Source organism: Leucoraja erinacea, unplaced genomic scaffold (assembly GCF_028641065.1).
Source record: "Leucoraja erinacea ecotype New England unplaced genomic scaffold, Leri_hhj_1 Leri_1396S, whole genome shotgun sequence".
Taxonomy (NCBI): domain Eukaryota; kingdom Metazoa; phylum Chordata; class Chondrichthyes; order Rajiformes; family Rajidae; genus Leucoraja; species Leucoraja erinaceus.
Window position 1 is genome coordinate 11,296 of NW_026575667.1, and position 25,849 is coordinate 37,144.

General features: G+C 52.9%; 3 protein-coding genes across 3 annotated transcripts; all 3 read right to left on the minus strand.

The window, feature by feature from the left end:
- Nucleotides 1-249: 249 nt before the first annotated feature.
- Nucleotides 250-6,740, minus strand: LOC129715779 (testis-expressed protein 49-like). Its single transcript, XM_055665631.1, has 4 exons — nucleotides 6,605-6,740; nucleotides 4,548-4,673; nucleotides 3,124-3,268; nucleotides 250-435 (listed from the first exon to the last, which is right to left on the minus strand). The coding sequence occupies exons 1-4, from the start codon at nucleotides 6,612-6,614 to the stop codon at nucleotides 387-389; spliced, it is 330 nt and encodes a 109-aa protein (XP_055521606.1). The 5' UTR covers nucleotides 6,615-6,740; the 3' UTR covers nucleotides 250-386.
- Nucleotides 6,741-10,019: 3,279 nt separating this feature from the next.
- Nucleotides 10,020-12,343, minus strand: cldn12 (claudin 12). Its single transcript, XM_055665629.1, is given in 4 exon segments — nucleotides 10,020-10,101; nucleotides 10,926-11,138; nucleotides 11,140-11,839; nucleotides 12,290-12,343. Coding segments are annotated over 3 exon segments (966 nt in total). The 5' UTR covers nucleotides 11,811-11,839; nucleotides 12,290-12,343.
- Nucleotides 12,344-12,902: 559 nt separating this feature from the next.
- On the minus strand, nucleotides 12,903-25,166 carry LOC129715778 (cyclin-T1-like; the record flags this gene model as incomplete). Its single annotated transcript, XM_055665630.1, has 8 exons — nucleotides 12,903-12,979; nucleotides 17,109-17,259; nucleotides 19,389-19,459; nucleotides 19,828-19,991; nucleotides 20,644-20,689; nucleotides 21,191-21,253; nucleotides 22,379-22,439; nucleotides 25,038-25,166. Coding segments are annotated over 8 exons (762 nt in total), but the record flags the coding sequence as incomplete, so codon positions are not given.
- Between the last annotated feature and the right edge of the window lie 683 nt (nucleotides 25,167-25,849).

The following is a 25,849-nucleotide window of genomic DNA, read 5'->3' on the forward strand; positions in this document are numbered from 1 at the left end:
ATTGCTTCGAGTGTGTGTGAGGGAGGTGGAGAGGGAAGCAGGGAGGGGAGGGGGAGGGGGGTGGGGGAGGAGAGAGGGGGGGGGGGGAGGGAGTAGAGGGGGCGGTAAGAATGGGAGGTGGTGGGGAGGGAAAGAGGGGGGGGCAGTAAGAATGGGGGGGGGGGGGGGAGAGAGAGTGATGGCGGTGCTGAGTTACTCCCGCACTGTGTGTGTGAGTTGCGGGACTTGGCCACATAAGCCCCAGTGGGTATCAGCGACAGGCTTTTATTCTGCTTATATACCTTTACACATTTGCGTGTAGGATGGGGAGACCTGTCCTCTCTCCCTCTCTCCCCCTCCCGCTCGCACAGCAGCAGCAGCAGCAGCAGCAGGAGGAGGTTGAGTTCTCAGAAGAGCCAGAAGCCTGGGTCTGTCCTCATCATCTGGCTGAGGAACCTGCAACGGAGACGGGATGTGAAACTCATGGGTGATAAAGTTCGCTGCTTAAAACAGGCAACTAACACAACTGGTTAAAGGTAAACCAATCCAAGGAATGAGAAAGTTAGACAATAGGTGCAGGAGGAGGCCATTCTGCCCTTCCAGCCCTTCAATGTGATCATGACTGATCATCCCCAACCCGTTCCTGCCTTCTCCGCATATTCCCTGACTCCGCTATCTTTAAGAGCCCTATCTAGCAAGCATCCAGAGAACCGGCCTCCACCGCCCTTTGAGGCAGAGAATTCCACAGACTCACAACTCTCTGTGAGAAAAAGTGTTTCCTCGTCTCCGTTCTAAATGGCCGACTCCTTATTCTTAAACTGTGGCCCCTGGTTCTGGACTCCCCCAACATCGGGAACATGTTTCCTGCCTCTAGTGTGTCCAAACCCTTAACAATCTTATATGTTTCAATGAGATATCCACTCATCCTTCTAAACCCCAGAGTGTACAAGCCCAGCCGCTCCATTCTCTCAGCATATGACAGTCCCGCCATCCCGGGAATTAACCTGGTGAACCTACGCTGGGCTCCGTCAATAGCAAGAATGTCCTTCCTCAAATTAGGAGACCAGAACTGTACACAATACTCCAGGTGTGGTCTCACCAGGGCCCTGTACAACTGCAGAAGGACCTCTTTGCTCCTATATTCGATTCCTCTTGTTATAAAGGCCAACATGCCATTCGCTTTCTTCACTGCCTGCTGCACCTTCAAGTTTAAAGAATTAAAAGTAATACAATGGACGCGTAACCTTTCTCAGAATAAAGGGCCTGTCCCACTTTCACGAGTTTGCCCTTGGCTCATACTCGCAGCATGGTCGTCAGGAGGTCGTAGGTAGCCCGTGATGCTAGTCATAGGTACTCGTGGCATCAAGTAGGTCAAGGCGTTTTTTCAACGTGATCAAAAATGTCCACGAGTAAAAAAGGTGGTGAATTAGGTCGTGAAAGTGGGGAATAGGCCCTTTACACTAACAAGAGCACCGCACAATAACATAAATATATATGGGCTAACCTTTCCTCTATCGGAAGAACCTGTCAATCCTAAAAGGTTAATTCCCGGGATGGCGGGACTGTCATATGCTGAGAGAATGGAGCAGCTGGGCTTGTACACTCTGGAGTTTAGAAGGGTGAGAGGGCATATGATTGAAACATATAAGATTGTTAAGGGTTTGGACACGCTAGAGGCAGGAAACATGTTCCCGATGTTGGGGGAGTCTAGAACCAGGGGCCACAGTTTAAGAATAAGGGGTTGGCCATTTACAACGGAGACGAGGAAACACTTTTTCTCACAGAGAGTGGTGAGTCTGTGGAATTCTCTGCCTCAGAGGGCGGTGGAGGCCGGTTCTCTGGGTGCTTTCAAGAGAGAGCTAGATTGGGCTCTTAAAGATAGCGGAGTCGGGGGATATGGGGAGAAGGCAGGAACCGGGTGCTGATTGAGGATGATCAGCCATGATCACATTGAATGGCGGTGCTGGCTGGAAGGGCCGAATGGCCTCCTCCTGCACCTATTGTCCATAAAAGGCAAGAGACGGTACAATGATCTGTGAGAAAGAATAGCTGATTATGGGGGTATAAATATATCTGATTGGACATTCCCTCTGTGTGGGGGGATATAAAGCGACTGTACAGATCGTTGTACAGTCTCTTGCCTGTTAGGGTTGACAAGTTCTTCCGATGGAGGAAAGGTTAGTCCATATATGGTTATGCTGAAGGAGCTATATTTTTGCAGATTGAAGTCTGTATTTTATATACGGTGAGAGTTTACTACCACACACCTGCCTGGGCCTAATAAAGATTTTGCTGCTGTATTACTAACTTTTGTGTTGTGATCTGTTTGAAGTAAAAACGGACCATAACACAGATGGGTGATAATGTTCGCTGCTTAAAACAGACAACAACACAAACGGCTAAAGGTAAATCAAGCCAGCGTTTAATCGATCGTTGGGACGGGAGTGGTGGGGACCAGCGCAAAGAGTACAGAACTATATTCAACACTCTCCACCCGGGCTTCCACTCAAAGATACAGCATTTTACAATTTCTTATAGACTGTTCAAGTCACATAATTGCCTTACGGGCCTGTCCCACTTACGCAACTTTTTCGGCGACTGCCGGCACCCGTCATAGGTCGTTACAGGGCGGTGAAATTTTTCAACATGTTGAAAATCCAGCGGCAGCGACCAGAACAAGTGACGACTCTTTGGGCGACTACTCACGACCGTACAGGCGTCACCCCGTGATGTGTCGTCAGTACGGTCGTGAGTCGTCTCCTCCGGGCGCCCAAAGAGTCGTAGCGTCTTTCTGGTCACTACCGCTGGATTTTCAACATGTTGAACATTTTTGGCGACCTGCCACCAGCGATCGATCGCCCGTTCACACACTAGTTTAGTTTAGAGATGCAGCACGGAAACAGGCCCTTCAGCCCACCAAGTCCGTGCCGACCAGCGATCCCCGCACATCAACACTATCCTACACACACTGGGGACAATTTACAATCTTTACTGAAGCCAATTTACCTACAAACCCGCACATCTTTGTGGCGTGTGGGAGGAAACCGGAGCGCCCGGAGAAAAGTCACGGGGAGAGAATGTGCAAACTCCACACAGACAGCACCTGTGTTGGGGATGGATGTAAGATGGCGAGGGTAGACTCACTTGGTCATTTCGCTCTGAATGAGGGGTTTGCGGGCGGTCCGGGTCCATGGCTCCAGGACCTCCAGTCGCTCCTCTGGGTGGCGGGGAAGGAACCAGCCGTAATGCTGGCTTGTCGTCAGAGGCTCACGGTACAGGGTGTTGGGAGCTGCGGGAGAGAGAGGTGGGGAGAGAGGGTGGGGGAGAGGAGAGAGGGGGGGGAGAGAGGTGGGGTGGGGGGAGAGAGAGGGGGGAGAGAGAGGGGGAGATAGGTGGGGGAGAGAGAGGGGGGGGAGAGAGAGGTGGGGAGAGAGAGGGGGGAGAGAGAGAGGGGGGGGGAGGGGGAGGGGGGAGAGAGAGGGGGGGACAGAGAGGTGGGGAGAGAGAGAGGAGAGATAGTGAGAGAGGCAAGAAAGAACAGAGGGAGAGGCAGGCAATAGGTGCAGAAGTAGGCCATTCGGCCCTTCGAGCCATATATAACCATATAACAATTACAGCACGGAAAAAGGCCATCTCGGCCCTACAAGTCCGTGCCGAACAATTATTTTCCCTTAGTCCCATCTACCCGCACTCAAACCATAACCCTCCATTCCTTTCCCATCCATATACCTATCCAATTCATTTTTAAATGATAAAATCGAACCTGCCTCCACCACTTCCACTGGAAGCTCATTCCACACAGTTACCACTCTCTGAGTAAAGAAGTTCCCCCTCATGTTACATTCACTATGATCACGGCTGATCATCCACAATCAGTACCCCGTTCCTGCCTTCTCCCCATATCCCCTGACTCCACTATCTTTAAGAGCCCTATCTAGCTCTCTCTTGAAAGCTTCCAGAGAACCGGCCTCCACCGCCCTCTGAGGCAGAGAATTCCACAGATTCACAACTCTCTGGGTGGAAAAGTGTTTCCTCGTCTCCGTTCTAAATGGCCGACCCCTTATTCTTAAACTGTGTGTGGCCCCTGGTTCTGGACTCCCCCAACATCGGGAACACGTTTCCTGCCTCTAGCGTGTCCAAACCCTTAACAATCTTATATGTTTCAATGAGATGCCCTCTCATCCTTCTAGACTCCAGAGTGTACAAGCCCAGCCGCTCCATTCTCTCAGCATATGACAGTCCCGCCATCCCGGGAATTAACCTGGTGAACCTACGCTGGGCTCCCTCAATAGCAAGAATGTCCTTCCTCAAATTAGGAGACCAAAACTGCGCACAATACTCCAGGTGTGGTCTCACCAGGGCCCTGTAGAACTGCAGAAGGACCTCTTTGCTCCTATACTCAACTACTCTTGTTATGAAGGCCAACAACGAATGGCTTTCTTTACTGCCTGCTGTACCTGCATGCTTACTTTCATAGACTGATGAACAAGGACCCCCAGATCACGTTGTACTTCCCACAACACTCCCCCGTCCCTGCCTCCCCCCGCCCTGACTAGTCTGCGACTAACCTTTGGGGACTTTCCCCAGCCGCTTCATCCATGAGAAGGTCTGCACGCTGTTGCCGTGGTAGGGAATGTCAGGGAGAGGGATGCGAGCGTCACAGACCGGAGGCATTTTACCAAAGTATTCTTCCTCTGGAATGGAAAACAACAGAGAGAAATATCCCACCACGAGAGGGGGGGGGGGAGCGGGAGGGGGGGAGAGAGGGAGGGGGAGAGAGGGAGGGGGAGTTATAAAAGATTGGATAGCAGCACATTTGGAAAGTGGTGAAATCATTGGACAAAGTCAGCATGGATTTACGAAAGGTAAATCATGTCTGACAAATCTTATAGAATTTTTCGAGGATGTAACTAGTAGAGTGGATAAGGGAGAACCAGTGGATGTGTTATATCTGGATTTTCAGAAGGCTTTCGACAAGGTCCCACATCAGAGATTAGTATACAAACTTAAAGCACACGGTATTGGGGGTTCAGTATTGATGTGGATATAGAACTGGCTGGCAGACAGGAAGCAAAGAGTAGGAGTAAACGGGTCCTTTTCACAATGGCAGGCAGTGACTAGTGGGGTACCGCAAGACTCAGTGCTGGGACCCCAGCTATTTACAATATATATTAATGATTTGGTCGAGGGAATTGAATGCAACATCTCCAAGTTTGCGGATGACACGAAGCTGGGGGGCAGTGTTAGCTGTGAGGAGGATGCTAGGAGGATGCTAGGAGGCTGCAAGGTGACTTGGATAGGCTGGGTGGGTGGGCAAATGCATGGCAGATGCAGTATAATGTGGATAAATGTGAGGTTATCCACTTTGGTGGCAAAAACAGGAAAGTAGACTATTATCTGAATGGTGGCCGTTTAGGAAAAGGTGAGATGCAACGATACCTGGGTGTCATGGTACACCAGTCATTAAAAGTATGCATGCAGGTGCAGCAGGCAGTGAAGAAAGCGAATGGTATGTTAGCATTCATAGCAAAAGGATTTGAGTATAGGAGCCGGGAGGTTCTACTGCAGTTGTACAGGGTCTTGGTGGGACCACACCTGGAGTATTGCGTACAGTTTTGGTCTCCTAATCTGAGGAAAGACATTCTTGCCATAGTGGGAGTACAGAGAAGGTTCACCAGACTGATTCCTGGGATGTCAGGACTTTCATATGAAGAAAGACTGGATATACTCGGCTTGTACTCGCTAGAATTTAGAAGATTGAGGGGGGATCTTATAGAAACTTACAAAATTCTTAAGGGGTTGGACAGGCTAGATGCAGGAAGATTGTTCCCGATGTTGGGAAAGTCCAGAACTAGGGGTCACAGTTTAAGGATAAGGGGGAAATCTTTTAGGACCGAGATGAGGAAAACCATTTTTCACACAGAGAGTGGTGAATCTCTGGAATTCTCTGCCGCAGAAGGTAGTTGAGGCCAGTTCATTGGCTATATTTAAGAGGGAGTTAGATGTGGCCCTTGTGGCTAAAGGGATCAGGGGGTATGAGAGAAGGCAGGTACAGGATACGGAGTTGGACGATCAGCCATGATCATATTGAATGGCGGTGCAGGCTCGAAGGGCCGAATGGCCTACTCCTGCACCTATTTTCTATGTTTCTATGAGAGGGGAGAGCGAGACAATAGACACAGGAGTAGGCCAGTCGGCCCTTCGAACCAGCACCGCCATTCACTGTGATCAATGTGAGGGAGAGAGAGAGGGGAGGGGGCAGAGAGAGGAGGGGGAGAGGAGAGGGGAGGAGAGAAAGAGAGAGAAGGAGAGAATGTTAAATAAAAGGGGGAGAGAGAGACGGGGAGAGAGAGAGAGAGGGGAGAGAGAGAGGGAGAGAGAGAGAGGGGGAGAGAGAGAGGGGGAGAGGGAGAGAGAGGGGAGGGAGAGAGAGGGGAGGGGAGAGAGAGAGGGAGAGGGAGAGAGAGAGAGAGAGGGAGAGAGAGGGGAGGGAAGGGGAGAGAGGGGAGAGAGAGAGAGGGGGAGGAGAGGGGAGGGAGAGAGGGGGGGGGGAGGGGGAAGGGATAGAGGGGGGGAGGGGGAAGAGTCAGAGGAGAGGGGGAAGAGAGAGAGGGGGTGACCATACCCAGACACATCTGCCTACTCCGGATATAGGGGTGTGGGTTGGGTGGGCCGATGCGTAGTTGGGGTTCACTCCCTACCCCGCACACGACCTCCGTCTCTCTGCCTCGCGAACCCCCAAAATGCCTCTGTGGATAGAACGGAGATGGGGGGGGGGGGGGGGGGGGGGTTGTGAGTGGGAAATGTCTCACTCTGCAAACTACTCTCACTCCTCCCTCCCCTCCCTCCACCCACCTCACTCATTTTACACCCCCTCACCTCCCCTACACGCCCCCGCTCCCTCCACACCACCCCCCTCCCTCCCTCGGTCACACTCACTCATTTCACATGCCACCCTCCCCCCCTCAATTGTACTCCCCCCACTCGCTTTCTCCCTCCCTCTCCCTCCTCCACCCCCATCAACTCCCCTCCATTCTCTCCCCTCATCCCCCCCACCATACTCTCCTTCCCCTCTCCCCTCATTTTACTCCCTCAACTCCCACCTCTTCTCGCGCCCCCCCCCTCCACTCATTTAACTCCCTCCACCCCATCCCCCTCAACTCCTCTCCTCATCCTCTCCCTCCATCCTCTACCTCCTCCTTTCCTTCCCTTCTCTCTCCCTCCTCCTCTCTCCGTCTCCCTCCCTCCCCTCCTCACCCTCCAAACCCCTTCCCCCTCCTTACTCACCTCTCTCTCCCCTCAACCCTCAATTTCTCCTCTCCTCCTTCCCTCCCCTCTCTCCCCACCATGAGGGTGAGGGTGGAGACGTCGGCAGTGGCGGCTGTGAAAGGGCTGAGTGAATCCCTCCCCTCTTCCCCCTACCCCACCTTCTTCTCCTCTCCTCCTCCTTCACCCCTTCCTTTCCCCTCCCCCCTCACTCATCTTATTCCCCTTTAAGCTCTCTCCCTCATACTCTCCCCTCTCCTCTCTCCCCCAACATCCCCACACCCCTCCTCCCTCTCCCTCCCCTCATTTATCTCTCCTTCTCACTTCCCTCCTCCTCTCTCCTTCTTCACCCTCCACATCCCCTCCCTCATTTAACTCCTCCCCCTCCCCTATTTCTCCTCCTCTACCCCAACCTTCATTTTCTCCTCTCCCTCTCCTCTACCTCACCCCCTCATTTTACTCTTCCCCTCCATCTCTCTCCACACCCTTCTTCCCTCATTTTACTCTCCCCTCCCTTCATTCATCCTCTCCCACTCTCCCCCTCCTTCCACACCCTCCACATTCCCCCTCTCCCTCCCTACCTCATTTATCCCTCCCTCAGCCCACCTTTTTTCTCTCTCTCCCCCCCTCCTCTCTCTCCTCTCCACTCTCTCCCTCCTCCTCTTCCCTCTCACCCTACCTCTCTCACTCATTTTACTCCCTCAACCTCTCCCACTCTCCTCCCTTCCTTACCTTCCCCCCCTTCTCCCCCTCTCCCCCCTCCCTCATTCCTCTCTCCTCTTCTCTCTCTCTCTCTCCTCTTCTCCCTTCATCCCTCTCCTCCCCCCTCCCCCCCTTATTCCTCCTCTCCCCCTCCTCTCCTCATTCCCCCCTCTCTCTCCTTTCCCTCATTTATCCGTCCCTCCTCCCCCTCAGCCCTAATTCTCTCCCCCTCTCCCGCCACCATGCGGGCGAGTGTGCTGCTGCTGCTGCAGTAGCTGGCGGCTGTGAAAGGGCTCTCCTTCTCACCTTCTCTCCTCCTCTCTCTTCTCCTCCCTCCCTCATTCCCCCTCCCCTCCCTCATTTACTCCCCCCTCCCCACCTATTATCCCCCTCTCCTCCTCTCCTCTCCTCTCTCTCTCCCCCTCCTTACTCCTCCTCTCCCCCAGCATTTTTCTCCCTCTCCCTCATCCCTCCCCCATCATCTTACTTACTCCCTCACTCTCCCACTCCTCTCCTTTCTCTCTCCACTCCCCTACCCTCTCCCTTTCTCCCTCCCCTCCTTCTCTCATTTTCCTCCTCTTCCCTCAGCCTCATCATTTCTCCCCACCACGAGGGGTCCCCTGATGCTGTTGTTGCTGCCTCCCCGCTCTCTCCCACCTCTCCTCCTCCTACCATCTTTTAGATCTCTCAATCTCAACCTCCTCCCCCTCCCCCTACCCCTCCTTACCCCCCCCCCCCCCCCTCCTTCTCAGCTCATCTGCCCCTCTCCTCGCTCCCTGCCTCATTTATCCCTCCCTCCTCTCCCTCATTCGCCCCCCTCCTCCCTCCCTCCCTCTGTGTCCCCACCATGGGGGGGAGTGTGTAACCGGCGGCTACTAAAGGGTTGATTGAATCCCAGGCGGGTGATGCCGGCGGCCGCCATTGTTCCTCGCCCCGTCTCCCGGGGCAACGGGCCGGAACCGCCGCCCCCTCCACCTCCGGTCGTGTTGGCCCCGCCCCCTCCGGACCAATGGCGGCCGCGGGGCGGAGGAGACGGACGGGGAGGGAGCCAATGGGAGCGCGGGGCGGGATCAATGTGGTGAGCGACGGGAGGGTCGACCAATGGGAGGCGACGGGAGGCTCAACGGCCCTTTTTGCCAATGATCCTATAGCTAGCTATAGGATCTTTGCTTTTTGCTTCACAAGCCGCTCAGTGTATAAACGTCTTCTGTCCCGACAGCTTCTAAGTGGGTGAAACCTGTTCACAAGAGGGACAACACCCGGGGACGTTTGCATTCCATGTTTCCCTCCCTTTCTCTAGCAATGTTACAACATTTTGAGATTTAAAAAATCAAGTCTGCAATTGATCCCATCAGATAAAGCATAAAAAGAAGTTTAATTTGACACCTAATTCACTTTCATATCTTCAGTATTAAAAAAGTTATGGCCATTTTCATACTCGGAAATTTGCATCTTGTCCCTATTGCTTTTCCATTGACTTAACACAAAAGCGGTGATCGAGAACATTTAAAGGCTGATAACTTTCTTAAAATTTAAGAGATCTGAAATAAATTTTCAGTTATTATAGATTGAAGCATTCCGAAACAAATATGAAACAATCTTACTTAGATTACTTTGAAATTAAAGCATATAATTAGTTAGTTACCTAATTGTAGCTAATTACAAAATTCAATTACTAGATCTAAACATCTATCCATTTCTTAAGAATAGATTAACATGTTTTAAATAGCCTAAGTGTCCAAATAACATTCACACAAGAATTCAGAATATAACATGTTTTTTAAATCTCATTGTCATGGGTTTATAGGCCAAATGGAAGGAATTTAATGTTTAATACCTGTAAATTTAATGGCCATTTAAATCATCTTGCGAGTGGGTTTTACTGGAACGGGACCATTTGGAACGTTGAGGGTGTGGTGATTTATACCCCCATATCGGCATGCCGGTTGGTATGGGGACTAAATCGCCGTTTCGCAACTTAAAATGTGAACATAAAATCGCCGTTTGAAAAGGCATTCTTAAGAAAACACTTTTTATTACATAAAATTAAACAACTTTCCTTTCCTTACCTGTCACCTTACTTCCTCTTCCGTCCCCCCTCTTTCGGCGTTTCCCGGCTTTAGAAAGCCGATCACCTTAAAATTGACTCCAGCGCTAAAAATTGCAGTTTCATCCCACTTCAAGCAGGGGGGAGAGAGGAAGGGGAGGGTCTCGTCCCGGCCTCCATATCCATGGGAGAGGGGAAAAAAGGGGGGTTGGAATGGGAGGGGGGGTGGGGGGGGGTCCCCCCCAGAGAAAACATAGACAGACACACCAGTCCTTCAATTAGTGTTTTATTTGCAAGCTTCTCACATCTTGTGGGACTAGGGTACATCAATGTCAACAGTGTAAGGAATATTCACATCTCTAGCGTAGACACACTGACATCCCCTCCCCTAACTCCAAGCATTGTCAGTCAGGTAAAACATTGGCACTTAACCCCCCCCCCCCCCCCCCATCCCAAGTGGGTCTGCAAGCAGGGGGTGAGACAGGGGGGTAGATTTAAACACTGTACAAAATCACCAGGGGAATAGATTCGGGTAGACAGACACACAGAGTCTCTTGCCCAGAGAAGGGGAATCGAGGACCAGAGGACACGGGTTCAAGGTGAAGGGGGAAAGATTTAATAGGAACCTGAAGGGCAACTTTTTTCACACAGAGGGTGGTGAGTGTATGGAATGAGCTGCCGGAGGGGGTATGTGTAGGTTTCGTTTAGAGATACAGCACGGAAACAGGCCCTTCAGCCCATCGAGTCTGCGCTGTCATCTGTAAACCTCATCCTCTCGTCCCCTCTCGCCCTTCCCTCTCTCTCTCTCCCTCTTTCTCCCCCCCACTACCCTCTCTCCCTCCCCTCCCTCCATCTCACCCCCCCTCCCTCCCTCTCCATTTCCCTCTCTCTCAACCCCCCTCCTCCTCTCTCCCCCTCCTCTCCCCCCCACCCTCCCCTCTCTCCCCCACTAGCAAGCCTGATGACGGGAATGTCGATCCAGGGTGGACAGTCTGGATCATCTCCCCCCTCCTCTCTCTCCTCCCCCCCTCTCTCCCCCACTAGCAAGCCTGATGCCTGATGATGGGAATGTCGATCTCCAGGGTGGAGAGCCTGGATCGTCGGGAGGTATTGGAGCAGGAGAGGGGGGGACCCAGGTAGATGGGGGGGTCCCTTGCGGCCCCAGCAGTGGCTGCCACAGCTGCCCGTCCCCCCCTGACCCCCGGCACAGGCAGTACCACAGCGTCTGGAGCCCAGCGCAGCCCAGCAGACCGGCCGCTGACCCCAGGGCCAGCAGCACCCCGATACCACTAGTCCAGTCGGGGCCGAATCTCTGGTTGAGCCGTCGAGTGTGGAAGAGGAGGTAGAGGGTGGGGGAAAGGCAGAGGGCGCAGGAGAGGAGGTAGAGGACTCCGGAGATGAGGAAGCAGCCAGCGGAGTTAACGGAGCAGTGGGTGATACCGGAGCCCGGAGTACTGGACGTGCAGGCGGTCTGACAGACTCCCAACGCGGTCAAGAAGAGAGCGATCGTCCCCACACCGAGCGACAGCGGCAGCCCCAGCTGGAGGAGGCGGATGTCCAGTTGGTCGACGGTCCGGTACCACTGGACGTCGCGGTAGATGCAGCGGTCCGAGCCCGAGCCCGAGCCCGACTCCGCGCGCACGCAGCGCTCCCACAGCCCGTCCGTCACGGTCAGGTTGGCCTGGGTGCGGCCGCCGGACGCCAGGCGCTGCGAACGCCAGCTCGGGTTGAGGGTGGACGCCAGCAGCGTGGACAGGCTGACCAGGCCCCCCAGCAACGAGAGGACGGGGGTCAGCTGGACACGGGGGCAAGACATCGACCCCCGGCACCAACACACGCAGCGGCCTGGGGTGGAGAGGGCGGGGGGGGAGAGAGAGGGAGAGGGGGATAGAGAGGGGGGAGGAGAAGGGGGAAGTGAGGGAGGAGGGAGAGAGAGGGAAGGGAGAGAGTGAGGGGAGGGAGGAAGAAAGGATTAGACAGCTGAATGAAAGGAATGGCATCACCCTCCCTCTCCCTACTTCTCTCTCCCCCACTCTCTCCCTCCCTCCCTCTCCTTCTCTCTCTCACTCCCCCCCCTCTCCCTCCTTCTCTCCCTCTCCCCCCCTCTCTCCTTCTCTCTCTCCCTCCTTCTATCTCTCTCTCCCCTCCCCTCCCCCCCCCCTCCCCTCCTCTTCTCTCTCCTCTCCCTTCTCTCTCCTCCCTCCTTCTATCTCTCTCCCCCCCTCACCTCTCTCTCTCCCTCCCTCTCTCTCCCTCCTTCTATCTCTCCCCCCCCCCCCCCCCCCCCCCCCTCACCTCTCTCTCCCTCCTCAATCTCCAGCCTTCTCTCTATCCGGTCGTCGCCGCTGGCCCCGCCCTCCCATTGGCCCCCTCCCCCGTCACTCTCCCCTCCCCGATTGGCCGCCCGTGGGGTTGATCCCGCCCCTCCCCATCTCCTCCCCGCGCTCCCATTGGCTTCCTCCCCCGTCACTCTCCCCTCCCCGCGGCCGCCCTTGGTCCAGAGGGGAGAGGGGGCGGGAGAAAGAGGAGGAGGAGAGAAGGGGAGGGAGAGAAGGAAGGAGAGGGAGAGAGGACTTGAGGAGAGTAAAATGAGTGAGGGGGAATGAGGGGAGTTGAGAGAGGAGAGGAAGAACAGGGGAAAGAGAGGGAGAGGAGGAGGAGTGAAGGGAGAGTGAGGGAGGGAGAGAGGGGGAGGAGGAGAGAGGAAGGGTAGTTGAGGAAGAAGAGGGGAAAGAGAGGGAGGGGAGGGGAGGGGAGGGGGTCAGCACAGAGGAGCGCTGGTTACCGTATGACCCCGATGGCGGCTCCAGGCTTCAGGCAGGGAAAGAGGAGGGCGGGAAGAAGTAGAGGAGTGGGGGGAGATGAGGAAGGGAGCAGGCAGAGCGTCAACCAGAAATCTTCAGCGGCTTCAATCCAGAGCCCCGTCGATAACGGCCGCCTTTGACCGCCATGTTCTAGAAGCCGAGCCGAAGCTCGAGCAGAATCCTTGACTTCAGGAGGTCACATAATGGAGAGTACGCCCCAATCTCCATCTACGGGGACAGTGTGGAGAGAGTGTCCAGCTTTAAGTTTCTGGGCACTCACATTTCAGAGGACCTCACATGGTCCACCAACACCGCTGCGCTGGTCAAGAAGGCACAGCAACGATTGTTCTACCTGAGAACATTAAAAAAGACTGGTCTGCCCCAACAGCTGCTGACAAGAGAGCATATTAGCGTATGGCATCTCTGTGTGGCATCTCAGCTGCACGGAGAGGAGAGCTCTTCAGCACGTCGTCCACAGAGCGCAGAAGATTATTGGGACACAGCTACCAGCCTTGGAGGGCATCTACCACACACGGTGCCTCAGGAAGGCCGTCAGCATCCATAAAGACCCCTCACACCCTTGTAACGGACTGTTCGAACTACTTCCCTCCGGCAGACTTTACAAGGCCTTCTACGCCCGAACCTCCAGACTCAGGAACAGCTTCATTCCCAGAGCTATAGTGGCTCTGAACTGGCCCTGCTGAGTGCCCCCCATCCCCCCTGGACTGTCTCCCTCGGATGGTCACGTCGCACAGACACATCTGCACTTTAGTCTGTTTGAACTGATTTGACTATTTTACTGTTCTTTTTACAATCCATGTTTCTCGGGGTATCTAAATCTAAATTTTATTAGTTATTTAAGTTATGACCGGATGGAAGCTGCATACCAAATCTCGTTGCGCTTATGTGCAATGACAATAAAATATATTATTATTATTATTATTTTTGAACCGTTGGGCTGTGGGTGGGGCTGGGCGCTGCGGGAGTGCTGGGCACGAGAGCGTATTAGTGTTGAGCCACTTCGTCAAGTCTATTCATCACATACACATACGAGATGTGCAGTGAATAATAGATACCATAACCACTGCCCGATAATCGAGCAGCACTCGTCTCTGCTCCCGCAGCGCCCAGAGCCCGACCGCTGAAAACAAAGTCTGCTCGAGCTTCGGCCCAACCTCTAAAAATGTCTGCGTCCACGCCCGCCCGCAGCCTCGCTCGCGTTCACCGCCCGGCACCTGGTGGGGAGGCTGCTGCTCTACGACCTGGGTACTTGCTGCCTCTACCCCCTCCCCCTCTATCCCTTCCCTCTCTACTCCTGCTCCCTCTCTACACCCTCCCTCTACCCCCTCTCTACACCCTCCCTCTACCCCCTCTCTACTACCCCTCCACACCCTCCCCCCCTCCCCCCTCTACCCTCCTGCCTCCTGCTCGCTACTCTAACCCCCCCCCCTCCCTCTACCCCTCCTACTACCCTCTCCTTCCCTCTCCCTCTACCCACCTACCCCTCCTCCTCTGTGTCCCCTCCTTTCCCTCTCCCTCCCTCTACACTCCCTCCCCCTCTACACTCTCCCCCTCCTCTCTCTCCTCTCCTCTCTCTCCACCTCCACTCCCCCCTCTCCCACTCTCACCCCCCCCCCCCCGTGTGGGGGGGGGGGGGGTGTTAGTGTGTGTGTGTGACGCAGCCCAGCAGCCCCCGCCCTCACAACCGTGCGTTGAGGTGATGGGACCCAACGTGATCCCCTTGGTCTAGTATTAGATATGATAGATAGATATAGATAGAGAGATTGGACCCGCTAGAGGCAGGAAGCGTGTTCCCCATGTTGGGGGGGGGGGGGGGGGGGGGAGTCCACACACACAGTTTAAGAATAAGGGGGGGAGGCAGCAAAGAGTGAGCGACACACGTTTACATTCAGTGCTTTTACAATATATATAATTTTCTGATAACAAAGTACAGTGGTGTGAAAAAAACTCGCCATACAACCCTCCCCCTCCCCCCCATCCCCTCAACCCCCCTCTCCCCCCCCTACAAAAACGAGCAAAACCTGAGACATTTTATACAGGCCATACCAAAATGTATGTACATGATTACAGCCCCCCCTCTCTCTCTCTCTCTCTCCCGCGCTCTCTCTATCTCCCCCCTCTCTCTCTCCCATCTCTTTCTCTCTCTCTCTCTCTCTCTTTGCTGGACAGAGAGAGAGCGAGAGAGAGAGAGAGGGGGGAGGAGAGAGAGGGGGAGAGAGAGGTGGGAGATAGGGGGGGGAGGGAGGGAGGGGGCAGAGAGGGAGGGGGCGAGAGGGGGGGGGGGGGAGAGAGGGAGGGGGGGGGGGGGGGAGGGAGGGGGAGAGGAGAGGGTGGGGGGAGGGGAGAGGGGAAGGAGAGGGAAGGGAGGGGGGACGAGGAGAGAGGGGAGGAGGAGAGAGGGGAGGGGGAGGAAGAGAGAGAGGGAGCGGGAGAGAGAGAGGGAGAGGGAGAGAGGGGATGGGGAGAGAGAGGAGGGGGAGGAGAGGGGGGAGAGGATTCACAGTCTAGGATATGTCCACAATCACAATCACATTAGGAGCTAACGTTTAAATAAAGCAGTAACTAGAAAATATATTCTCTCTGTATTTACACGCAAGCAGTCTCTCCCCTGACCGCTCTGCCCCTCTCTCTGTACTAGTAGATCATTCTGCCCCTCTATCACTCCATTCTATCCCACAATTCATCTGAGCTACAGGGAGAGGTTGGGGCAGGCTGAGCCTCTATTCCTAGGAGCACAGCAGGATAAGGGTGATCTGATGGAGGTGTGTAAAATCACGAGAGGAATAGATCCGGTAGACGCACAGTCTCTTGCCCAGAGTAGGGGAATCGAGGACCAGAGGACACGGGTTCAAGGTGAAGGGGGAAAGATTTAATAGGAATCTGAGGGGCAACCTTTCCACACCGTGGAGGGGGTGGGTGTATGGAACGAGCTGCCGGAGGAGGTAGTTGAGGCTGGGACTATCCCAACACTTGGGCAGGTACATGGATAGGACAGGTTTGGAGGGATATGGGCCAAACGCGGGCAGCAGGTGGGACTTGTGTAGATGGGGCATATTGTTCGGGGTGGGACTAGTGTAGATGGGTCGTGTTGGTCGGGGTGGGACTAGATTAGATGGGGCATGTTGTTCGGGGCGGGACTAGTGTAGATGGGGCATGTTGGTCGGGGTGGGACTAGTGTAGATGGGGCATGTTGGTCGGGGTGGGACGACGTAGATGTAGTGTAGATGGGGCATGTTGGTCGGGGTGGGACTAGTGTAGATGGGGCATGTTGGTGGGGCAAGTTGGGCAGAAGGGAGAGCCTGTTTCCACACTGTATCACTCTGTGACTGTACTGTCCCATGTTGAAGAGATCGTGTCTGCCCCATGTCACTCACCCTGTAGATGGGGCATGTTGGTCGGGGTCTCCCTGTAGATGGGGCATTCCCTCTCTCCCCCCACCACTCTCTTTTTGTTCCCACACTCTTCACTCCCCCCCTCTCCCTCCTTCCCTCCCTCCCACTCCCTCCCCCCCCCCCCCCCCCCCTCCACCTCTCTCCCCCCCTCTCTTTCTCTCCCTCCCTCTCCCTCCCTCTCTCTCCCCCCCTCTCCCCCTCTCTCTCCTGCTCCTCTCTCTCTCTCCCCCCACTGAGACCCCCTCTCCCACAACCATCCTCCTTTCTCTCTCCTCTCCTCTATCTCTCTCCCCCTAGAACCCTTCTACCCCTCTTTATCTCCTCCTACCCCTCGCCACATCTCCCTCTCTCTCCGGGCTCACTCGGGGAGTGGGGGGAGGGGGGGGTGGTGGGTCGGGCGGGGAGGGGGGGCGGCTGCCCCCTCCCCCTGCGCCCCCCACCGCCCCCCCTGGGCACGCCCTGCGCGCTGAGCAGCGACTCGAGCATCTCAAAGGCGTCTTTGTAGTGACTGTGGCCGTTGGTCTCGGGGGTAGAGAGGGGCGGCGGGGAGAGGGGAGGGAGGGGGGAGGGAGGAGGGGGAGAGGGAGGGGGAGGGAGGATTTACGCCTGCCCTCCCCTCTCCCCTCTCTTCGTACAGTGGTGTCCTGTGGTGTTTTGTGTCTGTGACTCCCCCCCCCCCTCTTTCCCTCCTCTCCCCCTTCCTACCCCCCCCCCCCTCCTCCTCTCCCCCCCCCTCCTCTGAAGATCTGCGCCTCTTCTCTCCCCCCGTCCGCGGGGGTCTCTGCCAGGGGAGACCATCGCCCCCCCGCTTCACCCTGTACTGGCTGAGCGTCACTCGCAGAGGGACCCCCTTCCCGCCCCCCTGCCCCTGCCCCCCTCCCCCCCCCCCCTCCCCTCCCTTCTCCCTCCCCCTCCTCCACGAGACCGTCCCCCCGAGGGTGGGGGGCTGTCGAGAGCAAGGTTGGGGGGGCAGCCCCCCCGAGCCCAGGCCGGGACCCTCCTCCAACTCGACGCCATCCAAGCGTGGCTTCTTAGAGGCTTGGCATGCCTGGGGAGAGAGAGAGAGAGGGGGGGGAAAGAGAATAATTATTACAGGCAATGGGGGCAGGAGGGGAGGGTGTAAGTCGGGGTTGTTCGATGTGAGTGGGCGGGCGGGGGCAGGAAGGACGTGGGGAGAGGGGGGGGGCGTTATAGACAGTGAGAGCGGGGGAAGAGAGGGGGGTGTACGATGAGTCGGGGCGGGGAGATGGGAGCGGGTGGAGAGGGGGACAGAGGGGAGAGATACTGGCTGATGAGATTAAAGAAATTGATACAAAATATTCAAAAGCTCCTTGTCTAGAGCTCCATAAGAATAGAGTTGAACTTCAATTGAGACATGGTTTGTTATTAGTATCACCGATTGGGAATCAGCTACTTAAAACCAAAAGTCAATTTTATATACATGGTGATAAATCTGGCAAATTACTTGCCAATCAGTTGAAAGCGGTGTCGGCCAAACGTCAGATTATTAAAGTGAGTAAACGGGATGGTACATTGACTGTAGACCATGATGAAATTAACAAATCCTTTCAGGAATTTTATACCTCCCTATACCAATCAGAATTTCCTACTGATTCCAATATAATACATGAGTTTTTAAAGAAAACTGAACTTGCCAAATTTACCACATAATGAGTCTCTGTTGTTAGATGAACCCATCACGGAGGAAGAAATACAGAAAGCAATCCTTTCGATGAATTCTGGTAAAGCTCCCGGTCTGGATGGGGTTACAGTGGAATATATAAAGTATTGTTCGAGTTTACTGTCCCACTGGCTATGCAAGTTTTTTAAAGAAGCCTTTTTAATGAATATATTACCTCAATTCTTTTATGAAGCATCTATTTCTTTAATTCTTAAAAAAGATAAAGACCCTACTGAAGTGACATCATATAGACCTATATCACTGTTAAATGTAGATTCCAAAATTCTTTCAAAAATATTAGCTATGAGATTGGAAAATATTTTACCGCAAATTATTTCTGAAGATCAGGCAGGTTTTATTAAAAATCGATACTCATACTTTTACGTTAGATTAATGAATATTTTATGTACAGCATCAAATAATATTCCAGAATGTGTCATTTCACTTGATGCTGAGAAGGCATTTGATAGAGTAGATTGGGAATACTTATTCAATACACTTGAAAATTTTAAGATTGGCCCAAAATTTATCTCTTGGATCAAGCTGATATATCATATATCTCAGGCTTCTGTATTTACTAATAATCAGAGATCCCCCTTTATCAGGCTCTTTCGAGGTACTAGACAGAGCTGTCCCTTTACTGTTTGATATTGCTTTGGAACCTTTGGCCACCGCTTTTAGGGAATCCACCAATATTTTTGATATTGTCCGTGAGAATAAGACACAAAAGCTATCTCTCTATGCAGATGATCAGTTATTATTCATCTCTAACCCAGAGAAATCTATTCCTGCAATAGTAGCACTACTTAATCAATTTAGTCGTTTATCTGGTTATAAACTAAATTTTAGTAAGAGTGAGCTTTTTCCATTAAACAATCAAATTTCGAATTATGGACAGTTTCCATTTAGGTTGACTGCCGACTGTTTTACTTATTTAGGCATTAAGATTACCAAGAAACACAAGGATCTATTTAAAGCCCTTAATTGACCACATCAGACAACAGTTTACTAAATGGTCACCAATGTCCTTATCTCTAATCGGCCGAATCAGTGCTATTAAAATGTTTCTCCTGCCTAAACTTCTGTATTTATTTCAGATGATATCAGTTTTTATTTCTAAATATTTTTTTTTGATATTATTGACTCAAAAATTTCTTCATATATATGGCAGAATAAAAATCCCAGACTAAGTAAAAAATACTTACAGAAATCTAAAAAAGACGGTGGTTTGGCACTGCCGAACCTTAGATTTTCTTATTGGGCAGTTAATGCCCGTTAGTTAACGTTTTGGCCAAAAGATTTAGAAGATACCCAATGCTCAGGATGGATACATCTTGAACGTGATTCTATGCAAGGGCTATCATTGGCTTCTATCCAAGGGGCCTCGTTACCTTTCACAATTACGAGATTGAATAAATATACGAGGAGAGAGAGGGGGGGAGAGAGGGGGGCGGCGGGGGGGGAGAGAGGGGGTGTGTGCGCGAACCACCACCTACCCTCCAATTCTTGATGCGCTTTAACCGGTTCGGGGTCTTCTCCAGGATCTGCAGGAACTCGTGGGTCAGTTCTGTAAAAGCCAAGACCCCCCCCCCCAGTCTCCCTCCCCCGGGGGGGGAAGGGGCAGTGGGGCGGGGGGAGTAAACAGCGTCACAAACCAACGCCAGTGTTTAGTTCAGTTCAGAGATACAGCGCGGAAACAGGCCCTTCGGCCCATCGAACGGTGCAGAGGGAGCTTCACTGAGTGTGTGTCTGTCTGTGAGAGAGAGACAGCGAGAGAGACAGACGGAGAGACGGACAAAGTGACGGAGAGAGAGAGAGAGAGAGGGATAGAGACGGAGAGAGTGTGTGTGTGTGTGTGTGTGTGTGTGCGTACGCGTGTGTCGGGGTGACAGTGTGGGGCTGTGAGAGTTTGGGGGGGGGGGGGGAGACACTGACCGTCCAGCAGTTGCCGGGTGACGCTGGGATCCACGTACTCCCACCAGTTCTTGCCGTCGTTGGACACAGGGATCTCCCAGTTGGACCATTTACACGCCAGGTGGATGCAGACGCACGCCACCACCGGGGGGCGATACTGCAGGCAGAACGTGGTGAGGTGTAGACTAGGGGGAGAGGGGAGGGGGGGAGAGAGGGAGAGGGGGGGGGGGGGAGAGAGAGAGGGGGAGAGAGGGGGGGGAGAGAGAGGGAGAGGGGGGGAGAGAGGGGAGGGAGGGAGAGAGAGGGAGGGAGAGAAAGGGAGAGAGAGAGGGAGAGAGGGGGGAGAGAGAGAGGGGGGGGGGGGAGAGAGAGAGAGAGAGAGAGGGGTGAGGGTGAGAGGAGGGGAGAGTTTATAGCTGAGAAATACTAAATGATAAATACTAAAGATAGTGGCACAAAAAGCTGTAGTGACTCAGCGGGACAGGCAGCATCTGGTGAAAAAGGAATGGGTGACATTTCATAGAAACATAGACATAGGTGTGCAGGAGTAGAGGCCATTTGGCCCTTCGAGCCAGCACCGCCATCCAAATGTGATCATGGCTGATCATCCACAATCAGTACCCCTTCCTGCCTTCTCCCCATATCCCTTCGAGACCCTTTTTCAGACCCAAAACGTCATCCATTCCTTCTCTCCAGAGACGCTGCCTGACCCGCTGGGTTTACTCCAACACTTTGTACCTGTCCATGGCGAGGGTTACGAGGGTGGGGGGGGTGGGGGGTGGGGGGGCGGACGGAGCGACGGAGGCTACGCAGAAGAAATGGGGGGGGGGCACAAACCTATTCGTGGCCATGAAGTAAATGTTTTGCGCGAGATCCTTACTTGCTGTAGAGAACAAGTAGAGACAAGGAGAGGGGGAGGAGAGGAAAGAGGGGGTGGAAGGGAGAGGGGGAGGGGGGGAGAGAGAGGGGGGGGGGGGGGGAGAGAGGGGGGAGGGAGGAGGGGAGGGAGGGAGGGAGGAGGGGAGGAGGGGGGTGGGAGAGAGGGTGGGCGGGGAGAGAGAGTGGTGGGGGGGAGAGAGATGAAGATTAGTGCTGCATTCATGTTTATATCATCACTGAACTCTTTGCCTCAGAGCCTTCAATATTTCCAGTTTAAACCAGCATCTGCAGTTCCTTCGTACACGCAGGTTTTGTGGGGTAATCGCCCCTCTGTAAATTGGGTGGGTGAGGTGGGGGGGGGGTCGGGGACGGAGAGACATAGACGGAGAGTCGGGGTGGGAAATGTTTCCGGGCAAGCTGCGGACTGGGACCGTTGTAAGGGATAGCACGGGTAGCGCTGGGCCGAAGGGCCATTCCTCTGTGTACTTGCCTTTTGTTTCCTTACCTCTCACTAGCTGGGTACACTTTACAACGTGCGTGTGAGGGTGATCGATGGTGATCTCGAACCCTGTTAGGCAGAGACGCAGAGTTAGTGTTAGAGACAGAGAGAGACGGAGAGAGAGGGAGAGAGGGAGAAAGAGAGAGAGAGACAGTCAGAGATACAGTTATACAATGCAGAAACAGGCCCTTCGGCCCAACTTGTCCACCCCGACCAACATGCCCCATCTACACCAGTCCCACACCGACCAACATGCCCCATCTAGACTAGTCCCATTCCGACCAACATGCCCCGACTAACACTAGTCCCACCCCGACCAACATGCCCCATCTACACTAGTCCCACACCGACCAACATGCCCCATCTAGACTAGTTCCCACCCACCCCGACCAACATGCCCCAACACTGCCCACCCCCCCTGTACCAACATGCCCCACACTAGTCCCACCCCGACCAACATTGCCCCATCTAGACTAGTCCCACCCCGACCAACATGCCCCATCTACACTAGTCCCACCAGCCCGCATTTGGCCCATATCCCTCCAAACCTGTCCTATCCATGTACCTGTCCAAGTGTCTCTTAAACGTTGCCTCAACTACCTCCTCCGGCAGCTCGTTCCATACACCCACCACCCTCAGTGTGGAAATGTTGCCCCTCAGATTCCTATTAAAATCTTTTCCCCTTCACCTTGAACCCGTGTCCTCTGGTCCTCGATTCCCTTACTCTGGGCAAGAGACTCTGTGCGTCTACCCGATCTATTCCTCTGGTGAGTGATTTTGTACACCTCTATAAGATCACCCCTCATCCTCCTGCGCTCCAGGGAATAGAGTCCCAGCCCTGCCCTAACCTCTCCCTGTAGCTCAGGCCCCTCGAGTCCCGGCAACATCCTCGTAAATCTTCTCTGAACCCTTTCCAGCTCGGCAGCAAGCTCCCTGATCTATTCTGGTGGATATATTTAAGGCAGAGACAGATAGATTGTTGATTAGTGCGGGTGTCAGGCTTTGGAGAGGGGGCAGGGACGGTTCACCGTGCTGCTGGGGTTAGAGAGCTTCAGCTACGGGGACAGAATGGGATACACGTGCGTGCAATTCTGAGGGGTGTAGACAGGGTAGACAGTCAGAACCTTCCCCCCCCCCCCCCCACCGTCCCGAGGTTAGTCTCTGACCCCACAGCCCGGCCGTGCTTGATCTCACCGAGGGTCTGTAGAATGACGCTCTCCAGAATGACCAGGTCCTGGGCCTCCTGCAGGTAGAGCTGACACACAGAGAGGAGAGGTGGGTTACTGGAGACAACAGTGTATGTGTGTGATACTGTTGATGTGTATTGAGATAATAAATAATTGTAACATTTGTCTACCAAGTGACGAGAGAGGAAGCAGAGAGGAAGCCAGATTGATCTCACTAAGGGGTATTGACAAATGGCCGATGTCTTAAATATGTAAAATACCTTGCACCAAATGTCCGATGCCTGTGAGGGGTGAAGTGACAAGAAGACAAGAAGTTCATAGCAAAAGGATTTGAGTATAGGAGCAGGGAGGTTCTACTGCAGTTGTACTGGGTCTTGGTGAGACCACACCTGGAGTATTGCGTACAGTTTTGGTCTCCTAATCTGAGGAAAGACATTCTTGCCATAGAGGAAGTACAGAGAAGGTTCACCAGACTGATTCCTGGGATGTCAGGATGTCCAGAACAAGGGGTCACAGTTTAAGGATAAGGGGGAAATCTTTTAGGACCGAGATGAGGAAAACATTTTTCACACAGCTAGTGGTGAATCTCTGGAATTCTCTGCCACAGAAGGTAGTTGAGGCCACACAGTTCATTGGCTATATTTAAGAGGGAGTTAGATGTGGCCCTTGTGGCTAAAGGGATCAGGGGGTATGGAGAGAAGGCAGGTACAGGATACTGAGTTAAATGATCAGCCATGATCATATTGAATGGCGGTGCAGGCTCGAAGGGCCGAATGGCCTACTCCTGCACCTATTTTCTATGTTTCTAAGGTGCCTTTGATGTGATGCATTCTGTAGAAACCTTTATTCTCTGTACCTCTGACCATGACTAATGTTTGTGGAATGTGCTAATGTGACAAATAAACATTACATAATACAATGTAATTCTGTTGTTCTGGGAAGTGGAATGAGGACAGTGAAGTGTCTGTAATTGTTCACTTGACTGGAGGTTCCTTACCACTTCCATCGGCCGATACAGTAAAGTTTTGAACTGGTCGACGAAACGTTTGTAAGTTGTCTGTTTATTAAGATGCGGACCTGTTTGATTGTTATAAAAGTAACTTTTTCATGTGCCAGAAATAGCAGGAAATAGCCGGAAATAGCAGGGGACCGCGGGTCAAAGGAGTTGGAGGAATTGAGTGAAATCCAGGTTAGCCGGGAAGTGGTGTGGGTAAATTGAATGGATTAAAGGCCGATAAATCCCCAGGGCCAGATAGGCTGCATCCCAGAGTACTTAAGGAAGTAGCTCCAGAAATAGTGGATGCATTAGTAATAATCTTTCAAAACTCTTTAGATTCTGGAGTAGTTCCTGAAGATTGGCGGGTAGCAAACGTAACCCCACTTTTTAAAAATGAAGGGAGAGAGAAAATGGGAATTGCAGACCATTTAGTCTAACATCGGTAGTGGGGAAACTGCTAGAGTCAGTTATTAAAGATGGGATAGCAGCACATTTGGAAAGTGGTGAAATCATTGGACAAAGTCAGCATGGATTTACGAAAGGTAAATCATGTCTGACGAATCTTATAGAATTTTTCGAGGATGTAACTAGTAGCGTGGATAGGGGAGAACCAGTGGATGTGGTGTATCTGGACTTCCAGAAGGCTTTCGACAAGGTCCCACATAAGAGATTAGTATACAAACTTAAAGCACAAGGCATTGGGGGTTCAGCATTGATGTGGATAGAGAACTGGCTGGCAAACAGGAAGCAAAGAGTAGGAGTAAACGGGTGCTTTTCACAATGGCAGGCAGTGACTAGTGGGGTACCGCAAGGCTCAGTGCTGGGACCCCAGCTATTTACAATATATATTAATGATCTGGATGAGGGAATTGAAGGCAATATCTCCAAGTTTGCGGATGACACTAAGCTGCTGGGGGGCAGTGTTAGCTGTGAGGAGGATGCTAGGAGACTACAAGGTGACTTGGATAGGCTGGGTGAGTGGGCAAATGTTTGGCAGATGCAGTATAATGTGAATAAATGTGAGGTTATCCATTTTGGTGGCAAAAACGGAAAGCAGACTATTATCTAAATGGTGGCCGATTGGGAAAGGGGGAGATGCAGCGAGACCTGGGTGTCATGGTACACCAGTCATTGAAGGTAGGCATGCAGGTGCAGCAGGCAGTAAAGAAAGCGAATGGTATGTTAGCTTTCATTGCAAAAGGATTTGAGTATAGGAGCAGGGAGGTTCTACTGCAGTTGTAGAGGGTCTTGGTGAGACCACACCTGGAGTATTGCGTACAGTTTTGGTCTCCAAATCTGAGGAAGGACATTATTGCCATAGAGGGAGTGCAGAGAACGGTTCACCAGACTGATTCCTGGGATGTCAGGACTGTCTTATGAAGAAAGACTGGATAGACCTTGGTTTATACTCTCTAGAATTTAGGAGATTGAGAGGGGATCTTATAGAAAACTTACAAAATTCTTAAGGGGTTGGACAGGCTAGATGAGGGAAGATTGTTCCCGATGTTAGGGAAGTCCAGGACAGGGGGTCACAGCTTAAGGATAAGGGGGAAATCCTTTAAAACCGAGATGAGAAGAACTTTTTTCACACAGAGAGTGGTGAATCTCTGGAACTCTCTACCACAGAGGGTAGTTGTGATAGAAGTGGAGGGGGATGGGATGACCGTACCTCACTCTTGACGTCGGGAGGGGGTTCCTGTGGGTTGAGGCAGGCGTGCGCCACTTTGATCACGTGCTCCAGCTTCCGTGGCTGCTCCTCAACCTTGGCAGCCAGGAAGAGAGCAGCTGGGGCAATGGTCTATGTGGGGGGGAGAGAGAGGGTGGGGGAGAGAGAGAGGTGGGGGGAGGAGAGAGAGGGAGGGAGAGAGGGTGTGGGAGAGAGAGTGAGTGGGAGAGAGGGGAGGGGGGAGAGAGGGGAGAGAGAGAGGGGGGAAGGGAGGGGGAGTGAATGAATGAACAAGTTTATTGGCAAAGTATTCACATACAAGGAATTTGGCCTTGAGTGCTTGGTGCGCTCCTGTCCCGCAGTGACCGCAGTGACCTAACCATACAGTGACAGTTTAAGAATGAAACTAAGACCTTAACCATTCATAATACAACATTATCCGATTAAAACGGTGAATTAAATAAAATACCCTACCAAAATACACCCACACCCCGCCAGCTACATAGGATGATATTGATTTTTGTTTGTTTGAGTTAGAGCTACTAACTGTCGTGGGTGGTAAAAAAAAAGCTGTTTTTTATGTCTGGGCTGTGCAGCAGGTTTTTGACGGCGGTAAAGTCCGAGGGAGTCGCCTCGCAACTTCCAAGAGGTAAAGTGAATTCACAGAGGTTTGTTGGCCAGGGTGGAGAAGGGTCCGAGATGTCTCTCTAGAGCCGCGATACTCTAGCTGATATGATTCTTCCCTGGCAGAGACGGACAAGCGAAGGCCCTTCTAAAAGGCCCGAATCCTCTCTTCTCTCGAACCTTCTCCAGTA